Source organism: Conger conger, chromosome 4, assembly GCF_963514075.1.
Source record: "Conger conger chromosome 4, fConCon1.1, whole genome shotgun sequence".
NCBI classification, from domain to species: Eukaryota; Metazoa; Chordata; class Actinopteri; order Anguilliformes; family Congridae; genus Conger; species Conger conger.
Genome location: NC_083763.1, coordinates 44,793,475 through 44,807,523, shown reverse-complemented (window position 1 = coordinate 44,807,523; position 14,049 = coordinate 44,793,475). Strand labels below are relative to the sequence as shown.

Genomic DNA, 14,049 nt, shown 5'->3' with positions numbered 1-14,049 from the left:
CACGCTTTCATGGGTGACTTCCTCAAGCCAATGGGATGGAAAGGCGGGTTACATCAGTGGGTTTGACAGCAGCGATGAAACGCACTGACAATGGGAGGCTGGACTGGGGCCCAGCTTGGTGACAGTACACTGACAGGGGGTGGAAAGTGGGAGCTACAGGCCTAGTCAAGGACAGCCTTTATTTTTAGAATTCTAGTTTAAGCTTACAGTCATTCTGTATGCCAGCCATGACAGTTTACAGTCAACTATAGGCATTGTTACTAAAGTTGATTTCGCGCACATGTAAATCGTAGCACAGAAAAGTTCATAAACTGTTTCTGTCCCCAGAACAACACAGTAAAAATGTCTTTCTCAGCCGTTATTATCAATGTATTTAAAATTTCAGAAGAAATTAACAGGAGCTTTGTTCCACCAAAGGAATAATTACACAGCTGTATCTCATTTATAGTCCAGAGGGAACTCTCTTATAAAACTGAATCTCACATGTTACAAAGGCTTCCTTCAAAAAGATAGTGCATCCCGAATCTTTCAGGACTCTCTCGGCTGGCTAATTAGGTCTGCGTTGACTCCTCTGCAGGAGAGTAGATTATTGGAGCTGGGCACGTTGACCAATCAGATCATAGCCAGTCTCTGCATTGTGGTTGCCGTATAATTAACTATTCTGAAGCCAATGTCAAGTACAAAGCAGTGTGTGGGATGCACACAAATCCAGAACTCACTCTTTCCCAGCTCTGGCTGCACAAACAACAGTCCATTCACACCCAGCCTCTGGCCTGCTTCCAGAGACTGGTCCCAGGGAGAATGACATCATTCCTCAATAAAGGCTGCCTCAGACCAGTGCTATTGATTCTTAATGCTTGGAGACAGTCACCAAATCCCCATTGCTACCGCCTCTGAGAAAGTAGGTGCATGCCAAGGCAGGTGACAGACAAAACCAGTTTCTATCTTCTGAGAGAACATCGGAAAGAATGAAAAAGTAAAAGCACTTTTCAATCAGTGCGCTATTAAAAATGAATATTTAAATTGAAGCTAAGTTATACTATGATATTCTGATTTCTCAGTCCTTGTGGTAATGGAAGGCAGTTCCAGAAGCTGAAGTCCTCTGATGTGAGCAGTACTGGCAGGAGAGTATTGTAGTTCAGAGTTTTCTCTGGGCTAATAAATGGATATAGCTTCCTTTTGTACATTAATTATTTCCAGTCCATCAGTCTGCAAAGAGCTTAAAAAAAGAGGTCAGAGATTCTGATTCACAGGAATGTCTTAAAATGCTTAAAATATTAAATTCAACCAACTCCAAGCCATCCCTGCTGACCGTATTATTCAAGCTACCTTACTGTATCAATGGCTGCTTGTTTCCATTATCCTCTGTTGAAGAGAATGATAAGGATGACTCTTCCAAACAGCAGATCCTGGATAGGGTGCCTGTCTCACGTAGCCAGCTGCATGCTTAATGGCCAGCACGGAATCAAGTAAATTCCGTTGGTCCGTTGGTGCTCAAGAAGCCTCGTTCTTTCGTAATGTTGATGTTTCATAACCCCTCTCCAGGGATCACCAGGACTAATTAACTTCCTTGTTGATGCCATAGCTGGATTCTGCATGACAGATATACCAGAGGTAGGAAGAATCCCTTTAAAACCAGGCTTATCTAGAGTGAAAAATGAAATTATATCCTACAGCTTTATGGCCACTAAAGACTGCTGTATCGCGACATGGAACCCACATTAGAATGTGTGTAAGAACACTAATACAGCAAGGCTCAAAAAGAAACCATGTTGTCATCTTGAGCACATCGCTACGGGAGGGGAGAAGACGTCTAAATTAGGCCAAGCGGTGAATATTTTAAAAGGCTTCATTCATTATTGACAAAATGGCTTTGCCTTTAGTCCTAGTCTGGAAATCAAATCTCCCTCGAGTCCCCTCCCAGCCAGATCAAGTCTGCCTTCCTGGGAATCTCTCACCTGTGGTCCAGAACTGAGTGAGTAAACATCAGAGAAGACATGACCGAGCAAGATAATGGTAACATGCTAACAAAGGGCGGCACAGATGCTAACATGCTACTCAGCAGGCTACATATAGTATCAGACACCCTTTCATTGCTAGTAGAGGGCTTTCTCAGCCATGCAGCTGACAATTACACCTGAACCCAGTTCCCAAGGCATTGTGCCGGTGTTTATGATACTGTACTATATAAAGATGCCAGTACGGATGTTACCTGGGAACCTCAAGTTAAAAAAAGAAACACACTGGATCCTTGGTAAGAAGAAACGCTAAGGCAAAGCACTCTGTGGTAGACAAAACCCCCACTCCGCTGGGTTTTGAAGTATCTTTCATTCAGGTTGATTTCAGAGATGGTTTGGGCTTTCCGGTCCATGTCGGGAGTAAAAATGGTTTCGGAAGTGGTTGGTAGCTAGCATTGCGTGGTCTTACTCATTTCACTCCAGTTGTAATGAGATGACCCTTTTTCGGTACAGTACTCCACACTAAATAGTTCAGATTCAGAAAACCAATAAATCATACAGTGCAGCCTTCTAGAGCTGAATTAGAACCAAACCATGTGGGGAAATGCTGACACACACACACACTGCTTCACAGGGGAGTTTGGGAAGACTAAGATTAATATAAATGTAAATAAGGCCAGCTGAGTCCTCGGGACACTAGTTCCATCTGGGGACTTTGAAATTGGTTTCATTATCAATCTCCCAATACAGGCCGAAGCACTGAATGAATGAATGAATGAAGTGAGTTCATGTGTCCTCGTCTGAAAGCCGGTATCACATCACCACTGTTTCCTTCCTTCCTGGACATAAGGTGTGCTCTATCATTCTATGGTAGCGATGTCATGGGTTCATGTTTAGAACTTAAAATAATATTGTATCAACTGAAACAAAGCCTTGACAAAAAATATTACCATCCATACACTTGTATTTCATTATGAAAGTCAATATGAGATATAAGCTAGAGACTAATACCTTAAGTGTACATTAAAACTATCAATTAATACAAAAAATCTTTATTGGCAGCTTAAATAGAATCTCACTATTGCCTCAGACAAATAATTTATAAGGTAATAATAATAATAAGGTTATAATCTACAAGATGTAGACACAGACATGATCATGATACTAGGACTTAGGCATTTGCAGATTTTTATTTTATTTTATGCCACCCGGTATATGTTTATTTAGGTAAATCATTGTTAGGATCATACACCAGTCACACACCACATGGTATCTGCTGACAACCATGCACTTAACTGACAAGATTGAAGGTGGTGTCATGGAATTTATCAAAAACACAGGGAAGACACTGTTATCCCAAAAAGCACATTTCCCATTGAGATTCCTTCCTTCATCCGTCAACCTCTTCTCCAGAAATGCACACATACATCCTTTTACCTACAGACTATGTCTTCAACCCCTGAGAAACTGCTTACAAAGAATCTTTCTCTCACAGTGGCCTCGTAGCATAATGATTGTGGGAACTGGATTTGTAACTCAAAGGTTGTTGGGTTGATTCCCAGGAGAGCCACTGCCTTTGTCCCCTTGAACAAGGTAGTTAACCTGAACTGCTTCAGTGAGTACCCAGCTGCATAAATGAACTGTATGTAAAAATGTACACTATGTGAAATCACTCTGGATAAAAGCATCTGCAAATGGCCCGAAATGTAATGAGATGACATGCCCCAATTGAGAGGAATCCTGCTTGTCCCTGAATCATACAACTGCCTGCAAACCATGACGTTTAATGAGTCACCCACTGCTTTTGATTGCTTAGCCCACGTGCATACATCATTTCAGTTTACAGCATGGTTATTTGACATCATCAGGCCTGATATACAGTTGTTAATAAAGGCTACATATGAGTATGACATCACTTGAGCTGCTGATCTTGATGAACCGTAAATCTAAAAGCGCCATGACTCAGCACTTTAGACATACAACTGCACAATTTGTGACTAACAGTTGATCAGACTAAGCAGGGGACAGTTTCCCCTGGAGCATGTGGGGTTAAGGGCCTTGCTCAAAGGCCCAACAGTTGTGCAGATCTCATCAGCTCGAACCATCAACCATCCGGTTCCCAGTTATGTACCTTAGCCACTTGGCTGCAGGCCACCCCAGGCTGACTTCAGGAAATCACCTACGCAATCGCGAATAGAAAGGAAAACTAACGACGGAGCTGAACAGTTGATCTGCCTCAACCTCCCCATCATTCACCCCCCCCGAGAAGAGAAGTAGGTTTGGGTTGGACACTCACTGGTGGTGTTCCCTGACATCTGGATGATGCATTTGCTGTCCTTGCTTGTCTCCCGCGAGTTGAAGGGGCGGACTCGCACCGCCACCTTCACTGAGGCTCCTGCCATGGTGCTGCCGGCCAAGCGCTCCGCAAACACCTGAGTCCAGATCCGACGAGAGTCACAACCTGCGGGGGAGGGGAGAGACCGGTGATGAACGTGCCGATGCTACAGTCTTTATACACGACTGTAACAATACACAACTGCAATAATCCAGATAGCTCTGATCGATTCTCCTCCGCTTTAAGTGTATGAGGTTGTCTCTTAATAAGAATATTTGGATACAAGAGAGGATGATTAAAAAATAGGTGATATTATTTATTAGGAATTTTGATACAACAAACTATGGAAGCTCCCAATGCTCTTAGAGCATAAAAGTCCTTGTTATCAAGCTTCTGAAATAGTGAAAACAAAAAATAAATTTCTGGTAAACCCCTAACATATAGACAGTATATGTGTCCAAAAATGTGCACAACGACATACTAGTGCTAAAGGTACTGCAAATGCTATATTATGCTATTGTTATACATCACACAAAATAGGTTACATTGTGTTCTTCTGGTCCAGGACTGAGAATCGACTGTAGAGACATTCTGCATGAAACATTAGCTTTGGCTTCCCTTGATGCTATCAGTTTTATTGTTCAGTTTCTAGTTTTGTGTCTGTCTCCAGATGCCTTTAGTCCTCCCATTACAAGCTCATTCTTGATGTGTGAAACAGACTTCACAATCCATAATATCTTGCTAAGTGGCTTCATAAACAATGTAGAATCTGGACATAGGCCAAAGCAAAAGTCATAGCAGCAAGACCACAGCCTGTCAATCACAACTGAATAATTGAACTGGCTAAACTGAATGGTACACAAAGACAAGGGCCCCTCTGTCTGGGTACCCTGAGAAGTGGCCCTCAATGTGACAGCAATGTGTTTCTATCATGAAAAGATCATGCGTGGTCAGCTGCAGTCAGGGGCCTTAGATATCCAGTGTTGACTCGATAACAGCAACAAAGAAACTGCAGCCATTGCTAAATAGCATGCAGCTGCCTAGGATTACATCAGTCCGATACCCCAGAACCAACAATGTCACAAAAATCAAGGTTCACTCATAACAGTAAGCCTGTCGATGAGAGAGGGGATGTTGTTTCTACCATTACAGACTGCAATCAGCTGTACTGCTGTCATGAATTATAACAAGCCACAATTTCAACTGCCATAATGGATATAATCTGTTCATCAAGATATGGTAATGAGTCTATCCTCAGCATGGCAACGAGCTTCATCTGCACTACTAAATCACTTCATTTGGATCCTGATTGTCCCGATTATAAATGGACTGATGACAAATCTAAAATTCTGGAGTAGAGATTCAAATCAAGGAAAAATATGTCTTTCTCCCAAGACATATGGAGCTCACTCTATATAGTCCAGGTCAAATGCAAGGATATCTTCTGTACTGATACTTCCTGACATTTGCATGATTCTGAGTTGAAAAGCAAGGATTCACCTGACCAGCATTAAGGACAGGAAGTGTGCTTATACCATCAGATCCAATGTCAAAAACACATTCAAGGTCAAAACAAATCACAAATGTGAATTCATTCATTTTAATTCTCACATTTATCTCCACAGTAGGTTAATTAAAACTGATGAAGGAACAGTGTCATCTCAGATCTGAAAGTTATCAACCTTATTAATAAGTCTATGAATGATAATTTAGATAACATGTGATCAGCAGCAGCATTTGGTCAAACATGCTATTTTCATTAGAATATTGCTTTATAATAGGTTTTCAGTTGATTCACAAGCTGGCATGAGTACTTTGTTTGATTGGCAGTACCGTCTCATCAATAGTGGTTGAAGAGTCAGCCACGTCGGTGACCGTATGCCCTGTAATTGTAAATAAATGATATAAGAAAGCAAATAATTTTACTTCACGTTTTAGATAATGTAGCTGTTAATGGGCCACCTCTTTTTTCCATTGCATAATTTGCGATTACTGACCGCATCCGCCGATGTTTTTAATTCCCACACACCAGCATTATTTTGTAGCACTGCCATTATTACATAAAGCACTTTACACGCTACGCAGTGCACTGTTTGTTATTATTATTATTATTATTATTATTATTATTATTATTATTATAAATGTGTTTCTTTCATTACGACTATGAACGATTCAGGCCTCATATATAATTTTCCAAATATATAATTTACTGGCAGTCATAATGAAAATGGCTTCCATTGGTTTGAATGGTTTCTCGGTAGGATACAGTATTTCCCAAGAGAATTGCCCTCACTGTGGTGTAATGGGTGCGTCTACCTGCATAATGAACAGTATTTCGAAATATACTATATGGATAATCGCAATTGTACTCTAATATAAATGCATCTGTAATATAGTGGTTTTCACACGAATATAAATTTACGTTACGAATGGTATCCAGCGCGTTGATCTGATCAAATATTTTCAAGAATTTTAAAACTCGCGTTGGCTGCCTGGTGTTATTGTCTTAACGTAATTTCCGAGACTTGATACTGAAATACACGGTGTATGCTGCCGGTGAAATGGTTTCTGCGGCTCACTGCTGCTGCAAAACAGCCGGCAACAGAATACACATCGACATTCACGAATGTGAATCCTGATAAATAATGCATTATTGACAATGCGCTCGAATGACGGAGAGCTTTGCGTAAGTATAAAATCCACATTTTCTTGTCGATCGTTTCAAAAAATAATTTCTTAATAAATTACGGAGCACAAATCAACATGCTAATTACAGCAACGTAGCGGAAATAATAATAATTCTTTGCATATAGCTTAGAGCATCTGTACAAAAGAGTGTAGCCTATTCATTTGTCCGTGGGTACCCCGCTGATCGCTCTTTGGTACTTGTTTACTTCAAGGTACGAAGACGCCGTTGCCTTTACAAGCCAGTGTGATATAGGATGCAACTGTTGTCCCCACCATTTTGAAGTGAGGCCGAATTGAGTACTGCTCCGTCACAAATAATGTTGACACGCCATCAACCGCTAAGCAGTTGCAAACTACCGTTTTTTATGTAAATAATGAAGATGACAATAGATATAACTGAAAGGGATCATATTTTATAGTTCGTAAATGTAGGCTAATATATCCGGAAATGGATGAACCAAACAGTGTTAAATTGGACATATAAATATTTTAGCATTTTTCCAGTTTCAAGAACTGTGTCCAAATGTAATCTATCCCTGTTAGTTAGATCACTCTGGTTGTAAATAAAAAGCAGCCCCGTATGTGGAAAGTGTTCTGTTTGGTGGATGTGTTTGAATTCATTACATTCTCGCCAGTGAATGACAGTGCATTTCTCTACCCCTAACCTGCAATTATAATTAAGCTCACAGAATGCGTTTACTGGGGGGCAAACATCTGTTACAGTGCCTATTAAAATCCCTGATTACCATCCCCCATACATGGACTGAGATGTCCACAGCCCCACAATGGACACACAAACACAGGCGCACCCCAAGAATTCCGCCCAACTCGGATTCCGGCAAACAAATATACATATGATCATTAAACAGACAAACTTAGATAGATAAAGATAAAATATTAAGAGCAATCTTACCTTCCTGGTGTGATGTTCCGGTTTGTTATCAGTAGGCAGTTATATTAAATGGATCCCAGGCTGTATTCTTATCTCCACAGTGTATTATTGTTTCCCCAGTGCTGCCTCAGCTGACAGCTTGCCTCGTGCCCCTGAGCCAAAAAGCTGACCCCAGGCAGAATAGACCCGAGGTGGATGTAGCCAGATGGGCTCTTGGGCCTGCTTTGCAGTGGTTTTCTTGTGGAGGCTGGGGCTTGTGTGTTCTACAATCCAAAAGCCAAAATGGCTCTGATGATTGACTAAGGCAGAGATGCTGAGCTGCACTGAGTCAGTGACATCATCACGGAGGGAGGCAGCAGCATCAATGCAGCAGAAAGAGAGGGGAGGAGAGAGAGGGAAGAGAGAGAGAGTAGGAGGGGTAACAGAGAGAGAGAGAGGAAGAGAGAGCCATTCATCTCCCTGGGGAAATTGTGCACATGCGAAAAACACACTGCCATACTCGGAGAGACATTGTGTGTGCCCCAAGGTACACTACTACACAGAGTAATTGTGTGTGCATGTGCGTGTGTGTGTGTACATGTGTGCATATGCACTTGTATGCGAATGTACACACAAAGTACACATATTTATTCACCAAGACAAGAAATAATAACATTTATTCTTTTGAACTTGATATTTCACACCGAAATATCAAAATCGGTGCTTCACACCAAAATACTGATCTGAGAAGAAGGTAAAACATTGCAAGAAGCCATTTTACCTTCACACAATGCATCAGGATAGATAAAATAAACAGGTTTACAGGTGTACTGTAATTAGTAATTACCACTCATTATTAACTATTAGTAAGTATTACAATTTGTAATTATCAACAATAGTAGACATCTAGACCATAGCCATATATTCAGGTTAGCGGTTTATCTAGGGCAGTTTTGTCTTCTGCAATTCATTCATGCTTCTGGAAGTCAGCTATCATATTAGCCCTTCACAATCCTCAATCTACAACAATTGCTACTAATTAAGCACAGGCAATGACTGACAGCAATATCAAGTAGTGCTTTCATTGAATAGAACCCCACTCAGCAGGGATTTTTACAGCTCTAGGTGGTTTCTTACTCCAAAGCAATTGGAATAAGAACCACTTTAGTGACCACTTTATTAAGTAGACCTGTACACCAGCTTGTTAATGCAAAATATTTTATCAGCCAAACATGTGGCAACAACTAAATGCATAAAAGCATGCAGACATGGTCAAGAGGTACAGCTGTTAATCAGACCAAATGTCAGAATAGGAAAGAAATGAAGAAATGTGTGCAGCACCTGAACTCCAGACACTCTACATTGCATTAAATTAATGGCATTTGGCAGACGCTCTTATCCCGAGCGATGTACAGTTGATTTGACCAAGCAGGAGACAAGGTTAAGAGTCTTGCTCAAGGGCCCAATGGCTGTGCAGATCTTATTGTGGCTACACCGGGATTGACCTTGCGGGCCCCAGTCATGTACCTCAACTACTACGCTACAGGCCGGCTGCTACTCTACATCCCTCAATATGGAATTTAGTTTCATGCATTAAACCTATAGGCCAGCCTATAGCATGTCCCTATAGTTGGGTTCCTCCCAAGGTTTCGTCCAATCGGGGAGTTTTTTCTCACCACTGTTTGAGGGTTTTTCTCCCCAAAGAGTCATTTACCTCAAATGCTATTAGGGGCTTAGGGCTGATATGTTTAATTCTCTTCTGTGTTACTCTGTAAAGCATCTTTGTGACAGTCTTCTGTGAAAAGCGCGATACAAAAATAAATTGAGTATAATTTAACCTAAGTGATTTTGATGTGGAATGATTGTTGATGCCAGACAGGGTGGTTTTTCACACACAGAGTTTGCAGAGAATGATGCGAATAACAAAAAAAACATCCAGTGAGCAGCAGTTCTGTGGGCAGAAACACATTGATGAGAGTGTTTAGAGGAGAAGGGCCAGACTGGTCGAAGCTGACAGGAAGGTGACAGTAACGCAAATAACCACGCATTACAACAGTGGTATGCAGAAGAGCATCTCTGAACACACAAAGTGCCAAACCTCTAAGTGGATAGGATACAGCAGCGGAAGACTTAAGTCTAAAAAACAAGTAATAAATACCTAATAAAGTTGATAAAAGGAAATCATATTACAGCACCTGCAGAATTTTCAATGAGACTAATCATAACAATTGAATAGTTTGCTGTTGCATAGGCTTACAAAAATGAAAGGCTAAACTCTAAACATATTTTGTGATTACATTAATCATGGTCAGTTGTTCGATGGTGATTTTACCAAAGAGGTGCATCTTTCTGCATCAACAAAGTTAGTTAAACAGACGAGTATTGGCTTTCCAACTGCACCAAATTGTTATTGTGTAAATTCACAATGTGAACAATACATGTTTTTGTAAGGGGGGAGTGGGGTCGGAGGACCAAACGCAACCGAGTTCAGTTCTAAAAGTTACGCACAAGACGTGAGATAACCAGTGATATTTTCTGGGGGCATCCCTAGAGTCAAGGGCTACACCCCAGAGGAGGCAAACAAGAAAGGGACTCCCCTCCAATTAGCCAACCAATAAAACCTATCAAAATGGTAGAGAAGTTTAATCTGAGTGAGGAAACAAACGGTAAGGAAACTCAACCTTACGTCCTACAGATTATGGTGGCCGTAAAACGAGGAGAGTAGAACATAGGTACGCCTATAGGAGATGCCTACCCAGGCTCCCAACTGCGTTATAGCCTACCTAGGACCGGAACGGTAACGTCATAACGAAAGACATACAAGATAACCTGTCTGATTCCACAGCAGGAATACTGGCCCCAACACTAGAACACACAACAACCTTTAAAATCCAATTCCCTGACAAAACAGGATTACTTTAAAAAGAGACGGGAACTCATGAAACACATTAACCCTATTTCAACAACCGAAGCAGAACACCTATACTGAGCCTAGAATACAGAAAACAACATTACATTCACCCTACTTCAACAACCGAAGCAGGATGCTTATACCAGAAAACATTACGCCTGGAATGCCCATGACAAAATAGGATTATTTATACAATAGCAAAAAGCGCAAACAGCCACGCGGGTATCAAACACAGAAATCCCTGGTCACCGAGAGTTGCAGAGCTCTCCAACCGAGTGAGACTTAGTGAAAAGCCATACTAACAGCAAACATACAGCTACAAAAAGATTCTGACGGGGTCTACATTCCCAAAGGAATCCCATCCCCCAACTGTCAAGTGCCTGCCATTTGTGCACTAAAAATAAAAACGTGAACGTGTAGATGACCATACACATTCACCTAAGAAGATCACAAACTGCTGCGTGTTCAGCTCCCTTGACCGTGAACTCCATGGGTAAATGATCCTGGTCCGTGCACACCTCACATTAGTCCACAAACAAATTAAAAAGTCTAGCAGTGATGAAGTATGACAAACAACCCTTGGTTAACTAAGACGTGGGACTTAAATAGAAAGGCGCACAGCTGACCCTCATCAGCAATCAGACCACGCAGCAGCAGACAATTGGAATTGGTAGTCAGCACGAGGGTATTGATTACCTGCCAAAGTAAACTAATCATCAAATTGGCAAAAATATGACAAGTGCGCCCTGCGGTAGTGTCTGGAAATTACAAATTGAGAACCGTGACAGTGCATTTGGCATTAAGCCTTTCATTGTTTAATTTTTTGCAGTTTTCTAAATGCAAATGCAGTCACATTGTTGAAATAATCCTCAAAGTTCAATAGGGCATTATGAGACACTGTCCACAATTGAGCTGTAACTAAAATCATCAAGGTACACAGTGTTTTCAAGAATAATTTTCAAATTGGATTCAACTGATTTTCCTTGCTGAACAAATCAACATATTCAGGGCAGCCTGTAGCGTAGTGGTTAAGGTAAATGACTGGGACACGCAAGGTCGGTGGTTCTAATCCCGGTGTAGCCACAATAAGATCCGCACAGCCGTTGGGCCCTTGAGCAAGGCCCTTAACCAGGGGAGGATTTTCTCCTGCTTAGTCTAATCAACTGTACGTCGCTCTGGATAAGAGCGTCTGCCAAATGCCAATAATGTAATGTAATGTAATGTAATTCAAGGAACATTTCCACCATTTCTTACATGCCTATTTAAAAATGTACATAATTGAGGATCGTCAACTTTTTCAAGTGGAATGTTTGCAAGATGGGATGGATGATAGATTACATTACATTATTGGCATTTGGCAGACGCTCTTATCCAGAGCAACGTACAGTTGATTAGACTAAGCAGGAGACAATCCTCCCCTGGAGCAATGCAGGGTTAAGGGCCTTGCTCATGGGCCCAACGGCTGTGCGGATCTTATTGTGGCTACACCGGGATTAGAACCACTGACCTTGCGTGTCCCAGTCATTTACCCTAACCACTTTTCACTTACAGAGGATTCCCCCTCAGCAGATCTCAATCATGATTTTTGTCTTAGTCAAAGCAGTGTACCAGGAGGATACTGTTACACTCATGCTTTTTTGTGTCTGACATGTGGTCCCTCACATTCCTTCTAATCACAAGGTATAGCCTATTATGTCAACCAATTGTTTTGTGAGGGTCACAACATTTGTCAATTAGTCAGATGATTGTGACAATCCAATGCCTTTACATTTTTATTATTTTGGGTCATGTGTCCTAGGTAAACTGGGGCACATTCAATCGGAAAATGTTTTGCTACATTTTGCTATGGTTTCAGGGTTGAATGATATGCTTTCTCCTAATGGTATGGAACATTTTGCAACTAGCTTTGAGGTATGTTTGCTCCCGTTTGGTGGGTGTGTCAGGGGTGTAGCCCGACTCAATAATGATGTAGGCCTATGCTTTACCAACCTCGGTCAGTCCGCCCAAGGTTTGCAAGGATGTTCAATGCGCCACCGTTTTCATTTAAATAAAGGTTTTGCTACATTTTGTCAGAGCTTAACGTGACCCTGGTAGACTTTAACGCCCTGCCTATGCCCATGGTGAATACATTTATATCAGATTCTCCATAATTCAAATCCAAATTTGGAATGACTGTTTACAACTGTATGCCCATCATCCCATTATTTCAATAGAGGTTAGCCAAGGCATCAGCTGGCAGCAGATCATTTCTCTTCCACTATGGAATCTAGGGTATCCAATCATAACTGAAAATGACTGGTGTGTGTGTGTAGGTTTTTTTGTTTTAGCCCAAGACTAGGAAACATGGTAAAGCTGGAGCAGGCAGACTGCAGGCATCCAACCAACCAGAGGTGCTAATGAGTCATAAAGCAGGAGATAGCTTAATCCCTTCCTCTTTGAGCAATGCTACAGTATGACCAAATATGTGTCACACTACAAAACTCTGGCCACAGTTATCATGGGCCAGGCTAGGCAGGCATAGTGTATTATATCAGTAGAGTACAGAGTGCAATGTATTTATTTTCATAAAGAGATTATCATAAGATATTATGTTTAGTTACAAAATACTTACGTATTTTTGAATAGTTCAAGATGTATGAGGGTTCCATGATGTATTGCTGCTTCTACTGTATAATCACATCCATCCATCCATCCATCCATCCATCCATTATCTGAACCCGCTTATCCTGATCAGGGTCGCTGGAGCCTATCCCAGCATACATTGGGCGAAAGGCAGGAATACTCCCTGGACAGGTCGCCAGTCTATCGCAGGGCACACACACCATTCACTCACACAGTCATACCTACGGGCAATTTAGACTCTCCAATCAGCCTAACGTGCATGTCTTTGGACTGTGGGAGGAAACCGGAGTACCCGGAGGAAACCCACGCAGACACGGGGAGAACATGCAAACTCTGCACAGAGAGGCCCTGGCCGACGGGGATTCGAACCCAGGACCTCCTTGCTGTGAGACGGCAGTGCTACCCACTGCACCATCCGTGCCGCCTGTATAATCACATATTAAAGGAAATGTGAGTTATTCTTGCTTGTTGTATACTGCCTGATTTCAGCACAATATTGAAAAAAGTGACTTTCACTTTACAAAACAATTCATTTGAAATAGTAAATTTTTGGCCCAAGTGACCAATTTTATGTAATTAGTCCCTCACCAGGTTCAATCACTCTATACATTAGCTTTATTTTTTACTTTCAATTATCATCAAATTAAGAAATTGCATATAGTAG

At 41.4% G+C, this 14,049-nt stretch overlaps 1 protein-coding gene across 10 annotated transcripts in view; it reads right to left on the bottom strand.

The window, feature by feature from the left end:
* Positions 1–4,376, bottom strand: part of kif1aa (kinesin family member 1Aa) — a 55,205-nt gene extending 50,829 nt beyond the window's left edge. For all 10 annotated transcript variants that reach the window (XM_061240822.1, XM_061240824.1, XM_061240823.1 and 7 more), the window contains exon 1: positions 4,255–4,376. In XM_061240822.1, the coding sequence (XP_061096806.1) occupies positions 4,255–4,360 (106 nt within the window). In that variant the 5' untranslated portion in view covers positions 4,361–4,376. The remainder of the gene's footprint in view (positions 1–4,254) is intronic.
* Between the last annotated feature and the right edge of the window lie 9,673 nt (positions 4,377–14,049).